The following is a 23992-nucleotide window of genomic DNA, read 5'->3' as shown; positions in this document are numbered from 1 at the left end:
CATCGAAATCCCGTATCTGCGCTATGGCGACTAATAGAAGGATACGTGTGTTTTCCGCTATTATAATGACTTTAAGCAGTGTGTTTTTGGCACTTTTGATTGAAAATGTAAACATATACCGAAGAAACTGAATTACATACAATTTCGCTCCTTTGGTACTGATACAATGTTACTTTGTTTCTGTCTGTTAAAATGCCACTTGTGGTGAGATGCAAAATTTTGCATGGAAATGACACAGACCACTGTTCTTCTCCTTTTTTTATCGAGCTTTATTCTAAACATGCTTTCGTGCGTTTCCGAGCGTTCAGGTCAAAGGAGCCCCTTGTTAGTATCGGTTTTCCATGTTACTGGTTGCATACCAGTTTCATGTCACTGGTCGAATACCGAGAAATATGGCACAGTGGTTAGCGCACTGGACTTGCATTCAGCAATACGACGGTTAAACTTCCTTTGCGCTCATCCCTAATGAGGTTTTAGGTGGAATCTCAAAACTGCTAAAAGCAAATACCACGATCGTTCCTTAGATAAGGATACGGGTGATTTCCATCTTACCCCAATCAGAGGTTGTGCTCTGTCTCTAATGACGGCACATTAGACCCTAAACCGATAAACTAATTACTCCAAATGTCTGTAAATCGGACTATAGCGGTATCTGCAAAATATTCTTGCCCAATACAATAATGTAAAATCAGTTCCTTGAAGTTAATTACTGACGTGGTAAACATTTCGACAGAATTTACAAATGAGCCCTGGAGATAGATTTTCAGTGTTCAGTAAGCATCACGTACATACTTCACCGCTGTTTAAATTAAATTCCCCCAAAACGCAACAACAGTTGGCAGTAACCTATTTCTAAGAAAAAAATGCCCTTTCCGCCATAAACAGTCTCAGAAAGAGGAAGGCTGAGGTTCCATGGAAAACAAGACGGGTCGGAACACTTGTTCCTGTGTATAAAAATGCGATAGAAACTAGTCAAGGCCTATTCAAAGAAATCGTCTCAGCATATGCCGTTATTAGTTTGGGAAAACCACGGAATATGTAAAGCAGAGTAACTGGAAGGAGACTTGATCCCTGCACTTATCGAACACCCAACTAATGTCTTAAACATCGTGACAACTCCTCGTTACTGCGATCGAGAGACTGTGGCCCCTTCCATAATTTTAATTTTTCCACCTCATAATTCTATGCAATACAATTAGAATATTTATTTACTTTTGGCTTTGGGCTGCAAAAACTTTACAGCCAACAGTAGTTACGCAAGTTACGTATTAACATAATTGCAATTTCCACAGTAGAACAATAAAAAGAGTTCGATGAAGAAACATAAGTTCTTAATGTAGAGTAAAAACAGTAAAAGACGAACACCATATGGCCAGCACTAATTACAACACTTCCAAGTTAACATCAATGCAACTATCACAATAGAACAATGATAAGAGAGAGAAGTGCAAAGTTAAGGTCGATATGTAAATTAAAAAACCCAGGTCTCAAATCAGGACGGTTCCAAAGGGGAATGAAATCCACAGCAACTTATAATTCAAAGCTGGACAATGCCGTCATTTACAAAGGTAAGTTCTTAAAGCAAAGGAAAAACACAAACAGACGACCCAGTTTTCGAAACGGGATGGTTCCATGGGAGGACAAGATTCACACAACTTGTAGGTAAAACTCTATACCGGAGTCTTTTACTCGTAAATAGTTCGCCAGCAAATAATACCTATACACGGTGAAGCGAAATTCGCGCACTCGGACTTCGCAACGAGACTCCTCACATGCCAGCGATAAAAAAATGTCTCTCACCAAATTTCGTCCGGCGAGTACATCCAGCAGAAAAAGGATGTATAAGAGTGGCAATCTGGCAACACTGTAACCACATGTATGGTAAGCACCTCTGTCAGCACATATTATTCGTGCTGTACAGTTCGCGCAGGGGATAGAGAAAAAATGGTTCAAATGGCTCTGAGCACTATGGGACTCAACTGCTGCGGTCATTAGTCCCCTAGAACTTTGAACTAGTTAAACCTAACTAACCTAAGGACATCACACACATCCATGCCCGAGGCAGGATTCGAACCTGCGACCGTAGCGGTCTCGCGGCTCGAGACTGCAGCGCCAGAACCGCGCGGCCACTTCGGCCGGCTATTCTGGAGGTCATACACCAAGAACCTCAGCGAAGTACACATGGCATAGCAAGGCAACTGCGTGTCTCACAACACACGGTCGTTAATGTGCTGCACGAGCATGGGCTGCACCCCCGTCATTATGCTTTCACGCAACACCTGCATCCTGCAGATTACCATCAGCGAATGCAACTCTGTGAATGGTTCCAACAACAACAGAAAGCCAACGATGACTTCACTGAGGGTGTCTTCAATATGCACAATGCCCACCATTGGTGTGAGGTTAACTCGCACGTCATCCGCAACCGTGGATATCAAGTTTGCTCTGGTATCAACGTCTGGGCTAAAATATTGGGTGACAGGTGTTTGGGCTTCTACATGTTGCCTGACGGGTTGACTGCTCGAACGCTACGGTCGCAGGTTCGAATGCTGCCTCGGGCATGGATGTTTGTGATGTCCTTAGGTTAGTTAGGTTTAACTAGTTCTAAGTTCTAGGGGACTAATGACCTCAGCAGTTGAGTCCCATAGTGCTCAGAGCCATTTGAACCATTTGACTGCTCGAAGGTATCATGCAATCCTCTCAAACCGTCTGCCTGATGCGCTGAAAGATGTTCCACTACATGTTCGGTAGAGGATACGGTCCAAACATGATGGTGCACCTGCACACTCTGGGATTAATGTGCGACACTATTTGGACAGAACATTTCCGGGGAAATGGGTCGGACGTGGAGGTCCAGTCATATGGCCACCGCGTTCACCTGACCTAAATCCCATAATTTCTTCCTGTGGGGACACCTGAAGTAACAGGTGTACTCTACTCTGCCAACGAATGTGGAAGAATTGGTAACGCTTGTTCGTGCTGCTCTTGTTACTATGATCGCAGCTTTGCTGCGAAGAGTCCAGAGCTGTATGATCCGGCGGGCTGCGCAATGTTTGGGTGTGCAGGGAGGTCGCTTCGAGAATCTGTTGTTCTGAGAACGACGTATTCTGTTGTGAAGGTCATGTGGTCCTTAATATGGACATTATTATTGTCACTGGTTAATAATGTGCGACATCTGAGCGCTCATGTTACATGTAGTATAAATGACAAGTAGATATTGTGTTGTACTGTGCTATCATCTTTAGCATCTCGAAATTGATATTGTTTTTGTAGTTATTCTGTCCTATGACAGGTCATTTGTTCCAACTGTCTATTTCTTATTTGTCTAACCACGTATTTGCTATGTTCAGCGGTACAAAATGTTGTAAATTTAGGATACATGTGGCCTCACAAACGGTATGTATTATTAGAGACTGAAATGTCAGAATGAAATTAGCAAATAAAAAAAAATACACCCCGACCCTGGCTCGGATCTTCGACATCCTGCATGCTAATCCAAAACTCTATCCATTGCACCAACTATACAGGGTGTTACAAAAAGGTACGGCCAAGCTTTCAGGAAACATTCCTCACACACAAAGAAAGAAAATATGTTATGTGGACATGTGTCCGGAAACGCTTACTTTCCATGTTAGAGCTCATTTTATTACTTCTCTTCAAATCACATTAATCATGGAATGGAAACACACAGCAACAGAACGTACCAGCGTGACTTCAAACACTTTGTTACAGGAAATGTTCAAAATGTCCTCCGTTAGCGAGGATACAAGCATCCACCCTCCGTCGCATGGAATCCCTGATGCGCTGATGCACCCCTGGAGAATGGCGTATTGTAACACAGCCGTCCACAATACGAGCACGAAGAGCCTCTACATTTGGTACCGGGGTTGCGTAGGCAAGAGCTTTCAAATGCTCCCATAAATGAAAGTCAAGAGGGTTGAGGCCAGGAGAGCGTGGAGGCCATGGAACTGGTCCGCCTCTACCAATCCATCGGTCACCGAATCTGTTGTTGAGAAGCGTACGAACACTTCGACTGAAATGTGCAGGAGCTCCATCGTGCATGAACCACATGTTGTGTCGTACTTGTAAAGGCACATGTTCTAGCAGCATAGGTAGAGTATCCCGTATGAAATCATGATAACGTGCTCCATTGAGCGTAGGTCGAAGAACATGGGGCCCAACCAAGACATCACCAACAATGCTTGCCCAAACGTTCACAGAAAATGTGTGTTGATGACGTGATTGCACAATTGCGAGTAGGTTCTCGTCAGCCCACACATGTTGATTGTGAAAATTTACAATTTGATCACATTGGAATGAAGCCTCATCCGTAAAGAGAACATTTGCACTGAAACGAGGATTGACACATTGTTGGATGAACCATTCGCACAAGTGTACCCGTGGAGGCCAATCAGCTGCTGATAGTGCCTGCACACGCTGTACATGGTACGGAAACAACTGGTTCTCCCGTAGCACTCTCCATACAGTGACGTGGTCAACGTTACCTTGTCCAGCAGCAACTTCTCTGACGCTGACATTAGGGTTATCGTCAACTGCACGAAGAATTGCCTCGTCCATTGCAGGTGTCCTCGTCGTTCTAGGTCTTCCCCAGTCGCGAGTCATAGGCTGGAATGTTCCGTGCTCCCTAAGACCCCGATCAATTGCTTCGAACGTCTTCCTGTCGGTACACCTTCGTTCTGGAAATCTGTCTCGATACAAATGTACCGCGCCACGGCTATTGCCGCGTGCTAATCCATACATCAAATGGGCTTCTGCCAACTCAGCATTTGTAAACAATGCACTGACTGCAAAACCACGTTCGTGATGAACACTAACCTGTTGATGCTACGTACTAATGTGCTTGATGCTAGTACTGTAGAGCAATGAGTCGCATGTCAACACAAGCACCGAAGTCATCATTACCTTCCTTCAATTGGGCCAACTGGCGGTGAATCGAGGAAGTACAGTACATACTGACGAAACTAAAATGAGCTCTAACATGGAAATTAAACGTTTCCGGACACATGTCAACATAACATCTTTTCTTTATTTGTGTGTGAGGAATGTTTCCTGAAAGTTTGGCCGTACCTTTTTGTAACACTCTGTATAGCGCAACTAGTATGTGCTGACAAAGGCAGTCACCATACATGTGGTTACAGCGTTGCCCGATTGCCACTCTTAACGTCCTCTTTCTGCCGGATGTATCCGCTGGACGAAATTTTGTGACAGACATTTTTTATCGCTGGCAAGTGAGACGTCGCACTGCGAAGCACGAGTGCGCGAATTTCGCTTCATCCTGTATATAGAGGGTGACGTTTTCCATCGCGTACAAACTTAGAGGGTTGATCGATGAAAGGATACGGAAAAAAGAAGGCCTAATGAACTTGTGTCCGGAAATGCATGGTTTCCGTGATAGAGACCATGTATTCAATCATACATTGTTACAGAGACTGCGGTCTAATACGCGCTATACCATGCAGAAACAGTTACAGTATACATGGTTTCCTTCTATAGGGTGGTACTATTCCTCTTACGTCATATCCTAGCGTCCTCTCCTACCGTACTCATTGGCAATATTGCGCCTGATTCACTTCTCTCGCAGATTCTCCTTGTAGTGGATGTGATACAGCGTTGAACACAATGGTCCCGTATTCAAATCGAGAGCTTGCGGACATGTTGTTATTTAACGAAAGGCAGATGGCAAAGGGCGGCGGGCAGCAAGATTGTCTGAGACGGGGTCGTTTCAGGAAAGAGGAAATCATGAAGGACGTAAGCGAAATGTTCGGACACCACACTTGGAGGAACATGTGATTAACACTGTGGAAGGCAACCGTTGTATCAGTACCAGGCAGCTGGCCCACCAGTACAGGGAAAGCCAGACGACCGTGTGGAACATTCTCCATGACAGTTGTTACTACCCTTATCACTCACAGCGTGTGCAGGGCTCACTAGCGACAGACTTTCCACTTCGGGAGCAGTTTTCTCACTGGTTTCTTCACCAGGCAACCACGATTCCGGGATATGTGTCATCCTTCCTATTCTCAGATGAGGCCAACTTTCAAAACAGTCATCTGTGGGATTGTATGAAGAACCCCAACGGTGTGGTGACAGCGAATCATCAGCATCGCTGCAGCCGGATGTGTGGGTCGGGATAATTGGCGACCGTAGTTCGGGACCAGTCTTCCTTCCACGTCGCCTAACAGGCCGGAACTATCGGCGTTTTTTGCGGGTGACTTTGCCTTCCCTGAGGGAAGAAGTGCCATTGATGATTCGAAGGATTATGTGGCTGCTACATGATGGTGCTCCAGCCCACTTAGTCGTTAACGTCCGGAAACATTTCATCCGTGGTGGATGGATCGGACGATGGGGTCCAGTTGCATGGTCTGCTCGTTCACTGGATCTAAACCCGTGCGATTTCTGGTTATGGGGCCATCTCAAAAGTATCGTGTTGCCGAGCCCACTGTAGATGTGGAGATACTGGAACAGCGTATTCCTGCTGCATTTCACACTGTTCGTATGCAACCTGGCCTATGTGAACGTGTGAGACAGAACACGCAACGGTGCGTACACGAATGCGTTGAGGCACATGGAAACCATTTTGAACACATACTGTAACTGTGGCTGCATGGTACAGTGCGTATTATATCCCGTCGGAGGTTCGAGTCCTCCCTCGGGCATGTGTGTGTGTGTGTGTGTGTGTGTGTGTGTGTGTGTGTGTTGTCCTTAACGTAAGTTAGTTTAAATTAGATTAAGTAGTGTGTAACCCTAGGGACCGATGATCGCAGCAGTGTGATCCCGTAGGAACTAAAATAAAAAAAAAAAAACGATGTCTGATTGAACAAATGGCCTGTAGCATTTCCGGACATAAGTTCGTTAGACCTTTTTTGTTCCACATCAGCCGGCCGAAGTGGCCGTGCGGTTAAAGGCGCTGCAGTCTGGAACCGCAAGACCGCTACGGTCGCAGGTTCGAATCCTGCCTCGGGCATGGATGTTTGTGATGTCCTTAGGTTAGTTAATGACCTCAGAAGTTGAGTCCCATAGTGCTCAGAGCCATTTGAACCATTTTTTTTGTTCCACATCCTCTCATTGATCAATCCCTAGAGTTCGTACACGGTGGAGAAAATCACCTTGTATAGAACCGATGAAATAAAGCAGTTACACTTGTAGGGAGGGGTTAGCCCCTCGCAACCAACTTTTTGTACAAGACCGCCTGTGCGGCCGAGTACTTGGTACACGCTAATATGACACGGTTCAGATACGTCACCGCCGTTGTACCACTAAAATATTTGTATAACGTAACTGTTCTCCTCTTGTTCAGAGGCTGTTCCAGCTTTCTGCACGCTACTGAGAAAGTAATTAACACTTCCATCTACTGAAAAATGGCAGAAACCGTTGATCAGTAAGGACACTTATTGTGGCACTACTCCTCGTCTTCTGGAAGTCGGGTGCGGTGAAACCAAGGGAAAGCGTGGAACATAGTTCCAAACAATTTATCTAGGAAGAGCTTCTTTGTTTCTACTTTCTTTCTTTCCGAAATGCGAGTCTTCACTCTGGGTGGTAACTTTATATGTACTTTGAAGCGTGTACATCAGGCTTCTATGTTCTCCAGTTTCTAATTAAAAAAATAATATTGCACATGAGTTAGTGACATATATGAACTAAATGAAAAGCATTTGTAATCACATAACACAAATGAAAGGCTTCCGCCTTCCCCTCCCTCGATCCCGAGTCTTTTACACAACATTCTTTTTTCTAGAAGAAGTTCCACGACGCCGCACAGTGAAAGATATTCCTGGACCGTGGCCGTCGCTGCCAGTACTGGGCACAAGCTGGATCACCACAAAATTTGGGCCTTATTCCATGTCGCAGCTGCATAGAGCCTACCAAGGTTAGTACAGTTCACCCTTTCCTAATTTTAAGATTAAGTTTAAAGAAATGTTCCCTGAACCCTATGATACTGCGATGTAGTATTTGGAAAGTTTTCAGTAAAATTTACTAGTTAATGACCTCATTTGATTGCTGCTATTAGTAGTAATGAAACACTTTATCCGATTTCAGAGTCGGGAATGTCCTGAAAAAATCAAACATCACGGTAGATTTTACATGGATAATTAACTTCGGAAAGATTTTCTGCAAGATGGGGTCACGTTTGTTGAATGCTGACGGAAAGGAAATACGAAAAAATTCCTCATCAGACTTTGGACTTCTCTCACTTCTTAAGATGACTGTGTCAGGCATGTGTCCTCGTATCAGGAATGAAACACCTGTCAAAGCACAGGGCGAAATGCATTCCTCCTGTACCAAAAACACCGAAGTCGGTTTCATCTGCCGGAAGGGTTAGGGCTTGGGTTTTCTAGGGTGAAAAAGATATTCTTCTTATTCATTACTTTGCAGAACATAAAGGAAAAATTGAGGAATACTTTGTATTTCATAAGCGCTCGATGAGATTCAAGACGGGAAATGGGCAGGCCGGTCCATTCGTGAAATATCCTCCCGTTCCACGAGCTGCTGCACCTGGGCTGTTCGATGCGGTCGCGCGTTGTCGTCCACAAAAATGAAGTCAGCGCCGAATGCACCCTCAAAAAGACGCATATGGGGAAGGAGCAAAGTGTCATAACGTTGACCGGTGAATCTACCGTGTTCAAAGACTTGGAAGTCAGTACGACGATGCAACATTATACCTCCCCACACCATAACACCTGAACCACCAGAACGATTTGTTCGACAGTGTTCCTGTGCGTATTACGTTCTCTCATATGACTAGAGGTGCGAACACGTAATGCACCCACGAATATTGCCGAACATGAGCGTTTTGGTGGTCCGAGTGTTATACTGTGCACAAGGTGCATTCGGCCCTGACTTCATTTCTACCGCATCCAACTGCACAGATGGAGGAGCTCTTGGAACGAGAGAATATTCGACGATTGGACCGGCCCGTCCTTCCCCAACTTAAATCCCAGGTGTGGCAGCACTTGCACATGCACCAGCGACCCTCCAGGAGTTGTCAACCGCGCTGCTGGAGAAGAGGACTGTCCTACCACAACAACTATTTACCAACCTTGTGGCCAGCCTGTTCCATTACAGCCCGTGGTGATGGCACACCCTATTAAGAACCACCTCCCACCTTTTGTAATGCTGAGGGAAAAGTCATAAATCGCGGAGCCCTCAGAGTAATAAGTCTCTTTGAATAAAAAATGTCATTCGGTTCGCCTCACTTTGTATTTCCTTCAGTTACCTTTTGTACTGTACTATACTGCAGCAATTCTTTCTATGTATCGTCCAAGTTTCATCGAGCAATGTTACTTCGCAGTGACACATCATCCGAAAGTTCCTTTCGTCCTTAAGTTTTGCACAACAGTTTGCGCGTGTCATATACTGACACAATGTTGGAAGTACGTTCAGTTGTGTATGTGGATACTGCCTGCAAAATTTTTTGCGAATAGAATCAGTAGTGAAGAAGTAATAAATTAAAACGTCATGCCTCATGCAGTAGTTTTATTACATGAACAGCTGAAATCTAGTGAACGGTAAACATATTTCCCTTTATCTTTTTGCAGGGGCTATCAGCGAGAAAAAGTTTCGTGCAGGTCTGATATTATGTGTAAAGTTTGTTGCAACTCGCTAAATGCTTTCACCCTTTCTGAGTAAAGCTGGCCTTATCTGTGAATAGAATGGATGACAGAAATCTCGAAATCGTGGTTGCCTGGTGAAGAAACCAGTGAGAAAACTGCTCCCGTTGTGGAAAGTCTGTCGCTAGTAAGCCCTGAACACGCTGTAAGTGGTAAGGGTAGTAACAATTGTCATGGAGAATGTTCCACACCGTCGTCTAGCTTTCCGTGTACTGGAGGGCCAGCTGGCTGGTACAGACACGGCGGTCGCCTTCCACAGTGTTAATCACATTTTCCTCCAAGAGTGGTGTCCGAACATTTCGGGTACGTCCTTCATGATCTCCTGATTTGTGCAACGAACCTATTTCAGACAGACGGCAAAACACCGTTGAAAGTATTGAATGCTTTGGTTGTTGTCGGCGGGATAGGTTTCCTGCTACAAGTCTGCTACCCGTTGCCACTTTCCTTTCCGTAAGTAAAACCATGTCGGCAAGCTCTCGATTCGAATATGGAACCATCGTGTAGAACGCTGTATCACATCCACTACAAGATGTGTCAGCGAGAGACGTAGCCCGCATCTCGTGGTCGTGCGGTAGCGTTCTCGCTTCCCACGCCCGGGTTCCCGGGTTCGATTCCCGGCGGGGTCAGGGATTTTCTCTGCCTCGTGATGGCTGGGTGTTGTGTGCTGTCCTTAGGTTAGTTAGGTTTAAGTAGTTCTAAGTTCTAGGGGACTTATGACCACAGCAGTTGAGTCCCATAGTGCTCAGAGCCATTTGAACCATTTTTCGAGAGACGTGAATTGGACACATTACCAATTACTATAGCCGGAGATGGCGCTAGGGCATCACGTATGAGGAACAGTACGACCCTCTAGGAAGAAACCATGCATATTGTAATTATGGCTGCATGGTACAGCGTGTATTAGACCGCAGACTGTAAAAAAGTATGAGTTAATATATGGTGTCTAGCATGGAAACCATGCATTTCGGGACATAAGTTCATTAGACCTTTTTTTCCGCATCCTCTCATCGATCAATCCGTGGAGTTTATACACGATGGAAAAAACCACCCTGTATAGCCATCTTGTTATAACTATCTTGTCGCTGGAACCTTCCTATCTGATAAAAGCGTGTGCCAAACTGTGTGTGTGTAGTTTCTAAAGTTTAACTCTGTGTAGGAGAGAGCTGTTCACAGATTTAACCCCTGGCTGCGATTGTTAGACTTACCGTGACAGCGCATCGGCAAAGTGTTGACCACGAAAGCGGAGATGCGGCTATAGTTCCGATCCGGCGTAGAATGTTTCTTATCAGTAAGGTCCATTTCATGATGGTATGTTCTAATGCAGAGTGAAACTTTGGTCAGGTAATATTCACTCTTCATTTTCAAATTTTTAAATTTGTATATCGATGTTTAAAAGAATTTTCGATAAACTGGAGACAATCGTCTCCCACCGAATTGGATGCAGTAAAGTGGAAACGCTATGTCTTCTCTGCTTATTCTCATTAAGTTTTGAATACATTTGCTTTGTTGAGAAGAGAGGAAAAAATTTGAAGATAATACGCATATTTGGAAGTAACTGTTGTTTTCTTCCTCGTTTTCGTTAGTCCTGTAAAATTGGGCCATGTTTTGTGATCGTTGAAAATAGTGTGTGGTGCCCTAAAACCTAGAACGTTTGTTATTAAAACAATTATTTGTGAATTGTAAATTTTTGAAGAAGTACAACAGAAATGTTTGTTGCATACATCGCTCAGGAACGTACACCACGGCACGTACAATTAACGAAGACAATAGGAGGCCCCAACATGACATATTGTAAGAGCCATCTGATGCTGGAACAAGGAATAAACTTGTTTTTCAATACTTGTGTTTAGTGTTGAAGCTATATACATTATAAAAGGCATTAAACTTTCGAAGTTTTTTTAGTAAAGACAGTGATTCCATCTGATAATTAATAATTTCTAAAACACCTACAAGTGACGATACAGACGTCATATTTAAATAATTGTCTTCTCCATCGTCATGAAAGTATTACAAAAGACAGTGCCTCACCAAGTAGTCGCAATGTATTTACGAGCATGAGCTGCCGATACAGACTGTTTCAAGTACGTTTTTGGCACTGTTGTGTCAGTGAAATTGTCCTGGGTGCTTTTTGTGAAATACTATGTAAATGTATAACCGAAATTTCCTACTAAATCTTTTTTTTCACTTCTCCATCCTCAAGTCGGCGTATTTTAACTTGAAACATTTCTGATAGCGATTTTAAAAGGATAAAGTGAAATGAAAAATCGTTTAGCATCAAATTTTGACCTAACATTGCCATTTAAAGAAAACTAGGTTAATTTCATTGACACCACGGCACTATAAATTTTTTAAAAATGGATCCTCATCTCAGCTCACGATCATCAATCACTATAGCCTTCTCAAGACATTTTGTTCGTACCGTCATAGCGATGGAAAATAAAATTATTGTAATCTTAAATTTCTGGTAACTCATTCACGAATTACTTAATTCACTATGTATCTATCCTCTGTTACCCTTAGTGTGTCATCTATTGACTAAATAGCTTATAATTAACTTTCTTTTTTATTTAGTATCGTAGTTTGATTTCTTGAGCTAAATAGGCTTACAATAGGATAGTATACGTGTAGTGTAATGTGCATCACATGTCCGAGAATTTCTGCTTGTATGGCCAGTACAGGCTGCAATCACGGTAAACTGTCTACGCTGTCAATGAATTTTTTGTATTCTTTAGTTTTTTGCTTATAAATCTCAAACATTAAAGGCGAGGTCTTCAATGAAAGCAGCTTTACATGTAACTTTCGAAGCAGAGTATTTTGACACCAGATGCAGCAGGCTAGATACTGTAATGGGCAGTGAGTGTGCGAAACGGCAAAGAAAAAGTATATTAACAGTTTCATCACATTTAGGAGCTGTGTGTACACCACTGATGTTCTGAAAAACATTACCGTATGTGTGTGACTCCGTTTCAACAAGTCACTAGTGTACTTGGCGACAATTACAATGAATTTCTTCCGTCTTTTAGTGAAAAGCCACATAAAGCTCGAGTAATTTAAAAGCAAATAAAAGAAAAGTGTGTATTGCACTCGATAATCTGTATGAGAATTTTCTATCTCTTATTACCTTTCACCGTCGAAAGAACCTCAAGTGCGACGTTATTTTCTCCCTAAATCATCTTATCACTTAATACGCGTCAATAACATCCAGAATTTCACCAATCGTATCCTAGATGACATTGTACGATATGTGTGTACAGGACACTACCATATTTCTGTCACTTCTCAGACGATTGTTCGAATTTTTAGATTAATCTGTTTGTTTCAGCATGTAAAAGTGGTTTGATACGCGTATTTCAGATTTTCGTTCCAACTAAGAAAAGTCAAATCGTGCGTTTATTTTCTGTTAATTCTATCTGGTAAGACACCAAGCAGAGAAACAGTATTTAACAGTATATCGGAGAACAATTCAGTAAAATATTTCCTTTGTAGATCAGTTACAATTTCCAGGAATTCTTAAATGAATCTCACCTTGCATCCACTTTGGATTTATGTGCTCGTTTAATCTCGAGGCTGTCCAGATGGTAACTCCTAAATATTTGACAGTCGTGAGTGTTACTAAGGACAGATCGCAGATTAGGAAGTCAAATATGTGCGCTGTCGAGTCACAATATTACGACCACCTCCTAGACGTGTGTTCTGCTGCTCTTAGCTGACGATGTGTACCACGTGGGGCGCGCTCGTTAAATGAGCGTTCAGGGTGTACCAAGCCCTTAGGGTCAAAACTACGCAGATAGTTAATTCCAGATTGAGTGCACTGAGACAATGAATTAATGGGAAGGAAAGAACATTAAGTTTGTGTCGGCACTTACTATTGTTTTTCAGGCTCAAATATTTAGTTTCTCTATTGGCATAAGCAACTTACGTGTTACGGCAACAATTTAAGTTTGTGGCAGCTGTTTAAACTGACTACAACCAGCCTAGATGTATATCTTTCTACATAAACTCTTGACAGAGTGAGATGTAATTTCAGATCATTTGGCGGAATTATTTGCATATGTTGACGTGTTGGGTGTGGCTGTAATAGCAGTGTTCATTGTGTAGTCTTCGCAGTATGAATTTCATGAGCAAGTTGACGGGTGCTTACTCATTAATCTTCCCCGAACCGATCTCACACCATCTCCTTAGAGTCTGTTGCATGAAAAATTCTTTGCAGATGGTTCAAATGGCTCTGAGCACTATGGGACTCAACTGCTGTGGTCATCAGTCCCCTAGAACTTAGAACTACTTAAACCTAACTAACCTAAAGACATCACATACATCCATGCCCGAGGCAGGATTCGAACTTGCGACCGTAGCAGTCGCACGGTTCCTGACTGCGCGCCTAGAACCGCGAGACCACCGCGGCCGGCAATTCTTTGCAGAGAACCATAAACATTTTACCAGGTGTCTTGAACGACAACGTTTCTTGTAAGTTTTTAACTACTGGTATAATTTTCTTTCCTATGGTATGAGACCCGTTGCGAAACTTATTTCTGTACATTCATTCGTATCTGTGGACGGTGCAGCCTGCTAAATCACATGTTAAATATATATCTGCAGTACTTCGTAACGAGTAAAGCAACATCTTGGCTAAACAGATACTGATTGCAAACAGTGCCAAACTTCACCGAGGATAAGTGAAAACTGTATCGTTTTTCAAAGTAGCACGACCAACGTCGATGAGGCGGGCACTTATTGTTATGCAACATAAGCAGTTTACAAACACTTAACTCCCTCAGGAACTCTCGCCACTGATAGGTTATCACAAAATCACCCATTTTGACTCCATACGGAATCGATGTATTCGAACCCTTCCTTATCTCAAGACCAGGGGATCGTACAGACTGGTCCTCTTCGAGTTTGTCCACACTTACAGAACTTGAAGGTCAGTGTGCGGACATCCATTTCCTCAGCAATACGACACAGTTCTAAAACGTTCTCGAAAAAAGATTAGAAGATTTTTGAGCGCTCTTTAAAATACGAGGGATATTCGGAAAGTTAGGTCCACAGAGAAAATTAAAAATGTTTTGTTAGCAACAGTTAACTACACCTTCTAGCTACTTCTCTATAGAGTCGCTGACCGGACTCAGACATTCGTCGTAACTTTGTACCAACATTCCAATACCCTCGGTATAGAACGCAACCTCCTGTGCTTTCTGCCAATTCTTTACGCTGATCTGCAGCTTGTTTTCTGTGCGAAAATGTTGCCTTCATAGCCAGCGGTTCGTGAGAGCAGAGTTGAATATCAGACTTCCCATCGAAAACTCTGCAGCAGCAACCTCATTGCTTCTGCAGTGTGCGGCCTATAATTGTCGTGAAGAAATAAATGCATGACAGTTACGTTGTGTGGGTTGCATGAAATCACTCTAAATCTCTCACAGTACTCTAACTTGACGGGAGACACTACTTTCTAGGAAACTTTAAGTGCTCACTGTGCACTCAGAACTGAACAGAGTGACGTAACGCGATCAACGGGCATACTAGAGACACTGTCCGACACATCTATGCAAAGCTTCATCGGATTGTCATTGTGGCTGCCATTTCGAGATGGATTTCCTAATAGCCCTCGTGTTATTGGTTATTAACATATTCGTCGGTAGGTTAATGCGGAGCATAATAGGGATGTAATCGGAGGGTAGCTGGTTCGAATGTTGCTAGTAGCGTGTATACACTGAAGAGCCAAAGAAGCTGGTACACTTGCCTAATATTGTGTAGGGCCCCCGCGAACACGCAGGAGCGCCGCAACACGACTTGGCATGGACTCGACTAATGTCTGAAGTAGTACTGGAGGGAACTGACACCATGAATCCTGCAGAAATTTCAATAAATCCGTATGAGTGCGAGGGGGTGGAGATCTCTTCTGAACAGGGCGTTGCAAGGCATCTCAGATATGCACAATAATGTTCATGTCTGGGGAGTTTTGTGTCCAGCGGAAGTGTTTATAAACTCAGAAGAGTGTTCCTGGAGCCATTATGTAGCAATTCTGGAAGTGTGGTGTGTCACATTGTCCTGCTGGAATTGCCCAAGTCCGTCGGAATGCACAATGGACATGAATGGATGGAGATGATCAGACAGGATGCTTACGGTACGTGTCACCTATTAGTGGCCCCACATCACACCACCTGCACACGCCCCACACCATTACAGAGCCTCCACTAACTTAAACAGTCCCATGCTGAGATGCAGGGTCCATGGATTCATCAGGTTATCTCCATGCCCATACACATCCATCCGCTCGATACAATTTGAAAGGAGACTCGTCCGATCAGGCAACATGATTCCAGTCGTCAACAGTCCAAAGTCGGCGTTTATGGGCCCAGGCGAGGTGTAAAGCTTTGTGTCGTGCAGTCGTCAAGGGTACAGTAGTGGGCCTTCGACTCCGAAAGCCCATATCGATGATGTTTCGTTCAATGGTTTGGACACTGACACTTGTTGGCCCAGCACTGAAATCTGATGCAATTTGCGGAAGAGTTGCACTCATGTCACGTTGAACGATGCTCTTCAGACGTCGTTGGTCCCGTCCTTGTAAATTTGTGGTAAGATCTTATGGGACCAAACTGCTTAGGTCATCGGTCCCCAATCTTACACACTACTGATTCTAACTTAAACTTACGCCATGGACAACACACACACCCATGCCCGAGTGTGGACTCGAACCTCCGACGGGGGGATACGCGCGGACCATGACAAGACGCCTGAGACCGCACAGCGCGGCGGTCCCCTCCTTGCAGGATCTTTTTCCGGCCACAGTGGTGTCGGAGATTTGATGTTTTACCGGATTCCTTATATTCATGGTACACTCGTACAATGGTCGTACGGGAAAATTCCCACTTCATCGCTACCTCGGAGATGCTGTGTCCTATTGCTCGTGCGCCGACAATAACACCACTTCAAACTCACTTAAATCTTGATAACCTGCCATTGTAGTAGCAGTAACCGACCTCAAAACTGCGCCAGAAACTTGTTGTCTTATACAGGCGTTGTCGATCGCAGCGTCATAATCTGGCTGTTCAAATGGTTCAAATGGCTCTAAGCACTATGGGACGTAACATCTGAGGTCATCAGTCCCCTAGACTTAGAACTACTTAAACCTAACTAACCTAAGGACATCACACACATCCACGCCCGAGGCAGAATTCGAACCTGCGACCGTAGCAGTAGCGCGGCTCCGGACTGAAGCGCCTAGAACCGCTCGACCACAGCGGCCCTGCCGTCCGGAGTGGCCGTGCGGTTCTAGGCGCTACAGTCTGGAACCGAGCGACCGCTACGGTCGCAGGTTCGAATCCTGCCTCGGGAATGGATGTGTGTGATGTCCTTAGGTTAGTTAGGTTTAATTAGTTCTAAGTTCTAGGCGACTGATGACCTCAGAAGTTAAGTCGCATAGTGCTCAGAGCCATTTGAACCATTTTTGAACAGCGGCCCGCTTACGTATCTCTGTATTTGAACACTCATGCCTGTACCAGTTTCTCTGGCATCTCAGCGTATATTCTTTACTCGTCATCATCATCATCATCATCATTAAAGACTGATTATGCCTTTCAGCGTTCAGTCTGGAGCATAGCCCCCCTTATAAAATTCCTCCATGATCCCCTATTCAGTGCTAACATTGGTGCCTCTTCTGATGTTAAACCTATTACTTCAAAATCATTCTTAACCGAGTGCAGGTACCTTCTCCTTGGTCTGCCCCGACTCCTCCTACCCTCTACTGCTGAACCCATGAGTCTCTTGGGTAACCTTGCTTCTCCCATGCGTGTAACATGACCCCACCATCTAAGCCTGTTCGCCCTGACTGCTACATCTATAGAGTTCATTCCCAGTTTTTCTTTGATTTCCTCATTGTGGATGTGGTGTCACCGCCAGACACCACACTTGCTAGGTGGTAGCCTTTAAATCGGCCGCGGTCCATTAGTATACGTCGGACCCGCGTGTCGCCACTGTCAGTGATCGCAGACCGAGCGCCGCCACACGGCAGGTCTAGAGAGACTTATTAGCACTCGCCCCGGTTGTACAGCCGACTTTGCTAGCGAAGCTACACTGACAAATACGCTCTCATTTGCCGAGACGATAGTTAGCATAGCCTTCAGCTACGTCATTTGCTACGACCTAGCAAGGCACCATTACCAGTTATATTGAGCTTATTATAAAACCTGTACCGTCAACAGCGATGTACACCAATTATGGATTAAAGTTAAGTATTACATCATCTACGTACTTTATTTGCAATTCTCAAGACATTGTCCTGTTCCAGACCTCACGCCAGTCTGCGTGTAATTAAACGCGTGCATTTCGGCCTCCTCTAGCAACACGGTGTTGGCACCTTTGCAAACACTTCAGTGGACACCCTCCTGCCATTGTTCCCATCTACTATTACCTGCAATCATCCTAGCTACTTTCATATCCGTAACCTCAACCTTGTTGATAAGGTAACCTGAATTCGCCACTGTCAGTGATCGCAGACCGAGCGCCGCCACACGGCAGGTCTAGAGAGACTTATTAGCACTCGCCCCGGTTGTACAGCCGACTTTGCTAGCGAAGCTACACTGACAAATACGCTCTCATTTGCCGAGACGATAGTTAGCATAGCCTTCAGCTACGTCATTTGCTACGACCTAGCAAGGCGCCATTACCAGTTATATTGAGCTTATTATAAAACCTGTACCGTCAAGAGCGATGTACACCAATTATGGATTAAAGTTAAGTATTACATCATCTACGTACTTTATTTGCAATTCTCAAGACATTGTCCTGTTCCAGACCTCACGCCAGTCTGCGTGTAATTAAACGCGTGCATTTCGGCCTCCTCTAGCAACACGGTGTTGGCACCTTTGCAAACACTTCAGTGGACACCCTCCTGCCATTGTTCCCATCTACTATTACCTGCAATCATCCTAGCTACTTTCATATCCGTAACCTCAACCTTGTTGATAAGGTAACCTGAATTCACCCATCTTTCGCTCCCATGCAACAAAGTTGGTCGAAAGATTGAACGGTGCACACATAACTTAGTCTTGGTACTGACTTCCTTCTTGCAGAAGAGGGTAGATCGTAGCTGAGCGCTCACTGCATTAGCTTTGCTACATCTCGCTTCCAGTTCTTTCAATATGTTGCCATCCTGTGAGAATATGCATCCTAAGTACTTGAAACCGTCATCTTGTTCTAACTTTGTTCCTCCTATTTGGCACTCAATCCGTTTATACACTCCTGGAAATGGAAAAAAGAACACATTGACACCGGTGTGTCAGACCCACCATACTTGCTCCGGACACTGCGAGAGGGCTGTACAAGCAATGATCACACGCACGGCACAGCGGACACACCAGGAACCGCGGTGTTGGCCGTCGAATGGCGCTAGCTGCGCAGCATTTGTGCACCGCCGCCGTCAGTGTCAGCCAGTTTGCCGTGGCATACGGAGCTCCATCGCAGTCTTTAACACTGGTAGCATGCCGCGACAGCGTGGACGTGAACCGTATGTGCAGTTGACGGACTTTGAGCGAGGGCGTATAGTGGGCATGCGGGAGGCCGGGTGGACGTACCGCCGAATTGCTCAACACGTGGGGCGTGAGGTCTCCACAGTACATCGATGTTGTCGCCAGTGGTCGGCGGAAGGTGCACGTGCCCGTCGACCTGGGACCGGACCGCAGCGACGCACGGATGCACGCCAAGACCGTAGGATCCTACGCAGTGCCGTAGGGGACCGCACCGCCACTTCCCAGCAAATTAGGGACACTGTTGCTCCTGGGGTATCGGCGAGGACCATTCGCAACCGTCTCCATGAAGCTGGGCTACGGTCCCGCACACCGTTAGGCCGTCTTCCGCTCACGCCCCAACATCGTGCAGCCCGCCTCCAGTGGTGTCGCGACAGGCGTGAATGGAGGGACGAATGGAGACGTGTCGTCTTCAGCGATGAGAGTCGCTTCTGCCTTGGTGCCAATGATGGTCGTATGCGTGTTTGGCGCCGTGCAGGTGAGCGCCACAATCAGGACTGCATACGACCGAGGCACACAGGGCCAACACCCGGCATCATGGTGTGGGGAGCGATCTCCTACACTGGCCGTACACCACTGGTGATCGTCAAGGGGACACTGAATAGTGCACGGTACATCCAAACCGCCATCGAACCCATCGTTCTACCATTCCTAGACCGGCAAGGGAACTTGCTGTTCCAACAGGACAATGCACGTCCGCATGTATCCCGTGCCACCCAACGTGCTCTAGAAGGTGTAAGTCAACTACCCTGGCCAGCAAGATCTCCGGATCTGTCCCCCATTGAGCATGTTTGGGACTGAATGAAGCGTCGTCTCACGCGGTCTGCACGTCCAGCACGAACGCTGGTCCAACTGAGGCGCCAGGTGGAAATGGCATGGCAAGCCGTTCCACAGGACTACATCCAGCATCTCTACGATCGTCTCCATGGGACAATAGCAGCCTGCATTGCTGCGAAAGGTGGATATACACTGTACTAGTGCCGACATTGTGCATGCTCTGTTGCCTGTGTCTATGTGCCTGTGATTCTGTCAGTGTGATCATGTGATGTATCTGACCCCAGGAATGTGTCAATAAAGTTTCCCCTTCCTGGGGCAATGAATTCACGGTGTTCTTATTTCAATTTCCAGGAGTGTATTTCTTTCCCACTGACATTACTTTCGTTTTGGAGATGCTAATCTCCATACCATAGTCCTTACATTTCTGATCTAGCTCTGAAATATTACTTTGCTGCCATCACAACTAAGTCATCCGCATATGCAAGACTGCTTATTTTGTGTTCACATATCTTAATCTCACCGAGCCAGTCTATTGTTTTCAACATACGATCTATAAATAATATGAACAACAGCGGAGACAGGTTGCAGCCTTGTCTTACCCCTGAAACTACTCTGAACCATGAACTCAATTTACCGTCAACTCTAACTGCTGCCTGACTGTCCATGTAAAGACCTTTAATTGCTTGCGAAAGTTTGCCTCCTATTCCATAATCTCGTAGAACAGACAATAACTTCCTCCTAGGAACCCGGTCATATGCCTTTTCTAGATCTATAAAGCATAGATACAATTCCTTGTTCCACTCATAACACTTCTCCATTATTTGCCGTAAGCTAAAGATCTGGTCCTGACAACCGCTAAGAGGCCTAAACCCACACTGATTTTCATCCAATTGGTCCTCAACTAATACTCGCAGTTTCCTTTCAACAATACCTGAGAAGATTTTACCCACAACGCTGATTAAAGAGATACCTCTGTAGTTGTTATAAGCTTTTCTGTTTCCATGTTTAAAGATTGGTGTGATTACTGCTTTTGTCCAGTCTGATGGAACCTGTCCCGACTCCCAGGCCAATTCAATTATCCTGACATTCCACTGTATTTGATGAGTTCCGACTTAATTTCATCCACCACAGCTACTTTATTGCACTGCAATCTATTGACCATTTTCTCCACTTCCTCAAATGTGATCCTATTTCCATCATCATTCCTATCCCATTCTACCTCGAAATCTGAAACATTACTGATCGTATTTTCACCTACATTGAGCAACTCTTCAAAATATTCCCTCCATCTGCCCAAGGCATCCACAGGATTCACCAGCAGTTTTCCTGACCTGTCCAACATACTTCTCATTTCCTTCTTACCTCCCTTTCGAAGACTGCTAATTACACTCCAGAATGGTTTTCCAGCAGCTTGACCCATAGTCTCCAACCTGTTTCCAAAGTCTTCCCAAGATTTCTTCTTGGATGCTGCAATTATCTGTTTGGCTTTGTTTCTTTCTTCAACATAACTTTCTCTGTCTACCTGAGTTCTAGTATGTAGCCATTTTTGATACGCCTTCTTTTTCCTTTTACAGGCTGCCTTGACTGTGTCATTCCACCAAGCTGTTTGCTTCATCCTACCTTTACACACTACTGTTCCAAGACATTCTTTAGGCACTTCTAGTACTGCGTCCCTGTACCTTGTCCATTCCTTTTCCAATGACTGTAATTGACTACATTCAACTAACTGGTACCTTTCTGAGATCGCTGTTATGTACTTATGCCTGATTTCCTTATCCTGAAGTTTCTCCACTCTTATCCTCCTACATATGGACCTGACCTACTGCACTTTCGGCCTCACAATCCCAATTTCACTGCAGATTAAATAATGATCAGTGTCATCAAAGAATCCCCTGAATACACGTGTGTCCCTCACAGCCTTCCTGAATTCCTGATCTGTTATTACATAGTCAATGACAGATCTGGTTCCCCTGCCTTCTCAAGTATACCGGTGAATGTTCTTATGTTTAAAAAAGGAGTTTGTGACTACTAAGCCCATACTGGCACAAAAATCCAAGAGTTGTTTCCCGTTCCTGTTGGCCTCCATATCTTCTCCAAATTTACCCATAACCTTTTCATACCCTTCTGTTCGATTTCCAATCCTGGCGTTAAAATCACCCATGAGCAGAACACTGTTCTTGTCCTTTACTCTAACAACTACATCACTGAGTGCCTCAAAAAAACTATCCATCTTATCTTGGTCTGTACCTTCACAATGCGAATATACTGACACTATCCTAATTTTCTCGCTACACACTGTCAAATCTATCCACATCAGTCGTTCGTTTACATACCTTATTGCAACTACGCTGGGTTCCATTTCTTTCCTGATGTAAAGCCCTACACCCCATTGTGCTATTCCTGCTTTGACTCCTGACAGGTAGACCTTGTATTCTCCCACTTCCTCTTCTTTCTCACCCCTTACCCGAATGTCACTAACAGCTAAAACGTCCAGCCCCATCGTACTTGCAGCCTCTGCCAGCTCTACCTTCTTCCCAGAGTAGCCCCCATTGATATTAATAGCTCCCCATCTCATTAGCATTTGTTTGCCAAGTAGTATCTTAGGAGTCCCTGGTTTGTCAGTTAGAGGTGGGACTCCGTCACCTCCAAAGGTCCGAGGCATTTTGCTCTGATTGTTGCCAGCATCATATTTAAAGTACCAGGGAAGCAGGTTGCTAGCCTTACTTGCCCCGAGTCCCATTGGGTTTTACCCCTAACGGCTGAGGGACTAACCGGTGGATTTGGTAGTCTTTGCCGTATGAGCACAAAGGTGACCACGACTCAGAATATGTCCGAGATGCCCAGCCTTATTCCAAAGTAACTGGTATCCCGACTGTCGGGACCACTTACTTGGCCACTCATACGTTGCCCGTGGTTCATGAGCCAGGACATGACTTCAGGAACCCACACCATGAACCAAATATTCTTTACTTTTATGTAAATATCGAATTGACACTTCCTGACAAAAAAAGCGAAGCACACAGAACGGGAGCAGGAAACGAAATAAAACTTAACAGGTTGAAAGAGTAGGTGATGTTATTTCAGTAATTACAAAATCGAGTCAAATTTACAGAGAACCTGGTAGTATCAGCCCATTCATCTGTATGACCGTGCACCCTCTGTGGTTGGTTGCATGCCCTGATTCATTTGAAGGGTGTCGTAAAGCTGTTGTATCCTCTCCTAGGGCAAACTGTCCCGTAATAGTTGTGACTGATCATTGATGTCCTCGATACTGACACAGGGGCTGATTGCACACATACTGAGGCCAGGTGTGGATATCTTGCTGGCCGCGGAAGTACCTAAACATCGCTCAGACCGTTCATAGAGATACAGGAGGAGGACAAAATATGGAAATACAGCGAGAGACGTATACTTGAACATAACTGCAGATCGTAGCTAAGCCTGCAGGTTGCACTCTTGTATTTAACCGCGAACTGTAGCTGTGCAATGTTCTCAAAACATTTCAGATGTCAGTTGTGGTCAGAACAGAGTTAAGTATAACTTCCTGGCAAATTAAAACTGTGTACCGGACCGAGTCTCGAATTATGGACCTTTTCCTTTCGCGGGCAAGTGCTCTACCGTCCTGAGTTCGAGTCTCGGACCAGCAAACAGTTTTAATCTGCCTGGAAGCTTCATATCAGCGCACACTCCGCTCCAGAGTGAAATGAAAATTTCATTCTAGAGTTAAGTGTGGTTGTGAGTGCATTATATCGGAGCTAAGTGCATTCGAGCATATGGTGGGTGTTTTCGTAACCGAGGGAGCCAAACTGTTTGGTGTTTCCAGAGGCACCGCATCGAAAATTTTTACCTCACACAGGGAAAGCAGGAAAACATTTTCAGCTAAGTAACAACTCAGACAAAAGTGTGTGTTGAGTGATCGTGACGGAAGGTGATCGAAGAGGTCTATGAGGAAAAATAAGAGGACGATAGTTGTAAAAGGACTGCGGAACTGAATGTCGCAGTCGCGAACCCTGTCTGCACCAAAACAACATGAAGGGAGCTCTTTAAGCAGGGAACTGCAGGGTG

At 44.8% G+C, this 23992-nt stretch overlaps 1 protein-coding gene across 4 annotated transcripts in view; it reads left to right on the top strand.

Moving 5' to 3' along the window:
• Positions 1-23992, top strand: part of LOC126248024 (ecdysone 20-monooxygenase) — a 200917-nt gene that overhangs the window by 102638 nt on the left and 74287 nt on the right. For 2 of the 4 annotated variants that reach the window (XM_049948617.1, XM_049948618.1), the window contains exon 3: positions 7757-7888. The exons of 1 other annotated variant lie outside the window; for it this stretch is intronic. In XM_049948617.1, coding sequence (XP_049804574.1) covers positions 7757-7888 — 132 coding nt within the window. The remainder of the gene's footprint in view (positions 1-7756; positions 7889-23992) is intronic. One more of the 4 variants, XM_049948619.1, reaches the window with a different exon arrangement.

Source organism: Schistocerca nitens, chromosome 3 (genome assembly GCF_023898315.1).
Source record: "Schistocerca nitens isolate TAMUIC-IGC-003100 chromosome 3, iqSchNite1.1, whole genome shotgun sequence".
Classification (NCBI taxonomy): domain Eukaryota; kingdom Metazoa; phylum Arthropoda; class Insecta; order Orthoptera; family Acrididae; genus Schistocerca; species Schistocerca nitens.
Note: the sequence above shows the minus strand (reverse complement) of the source record. Positions and strands in the feature narration are given on the sequence as shown.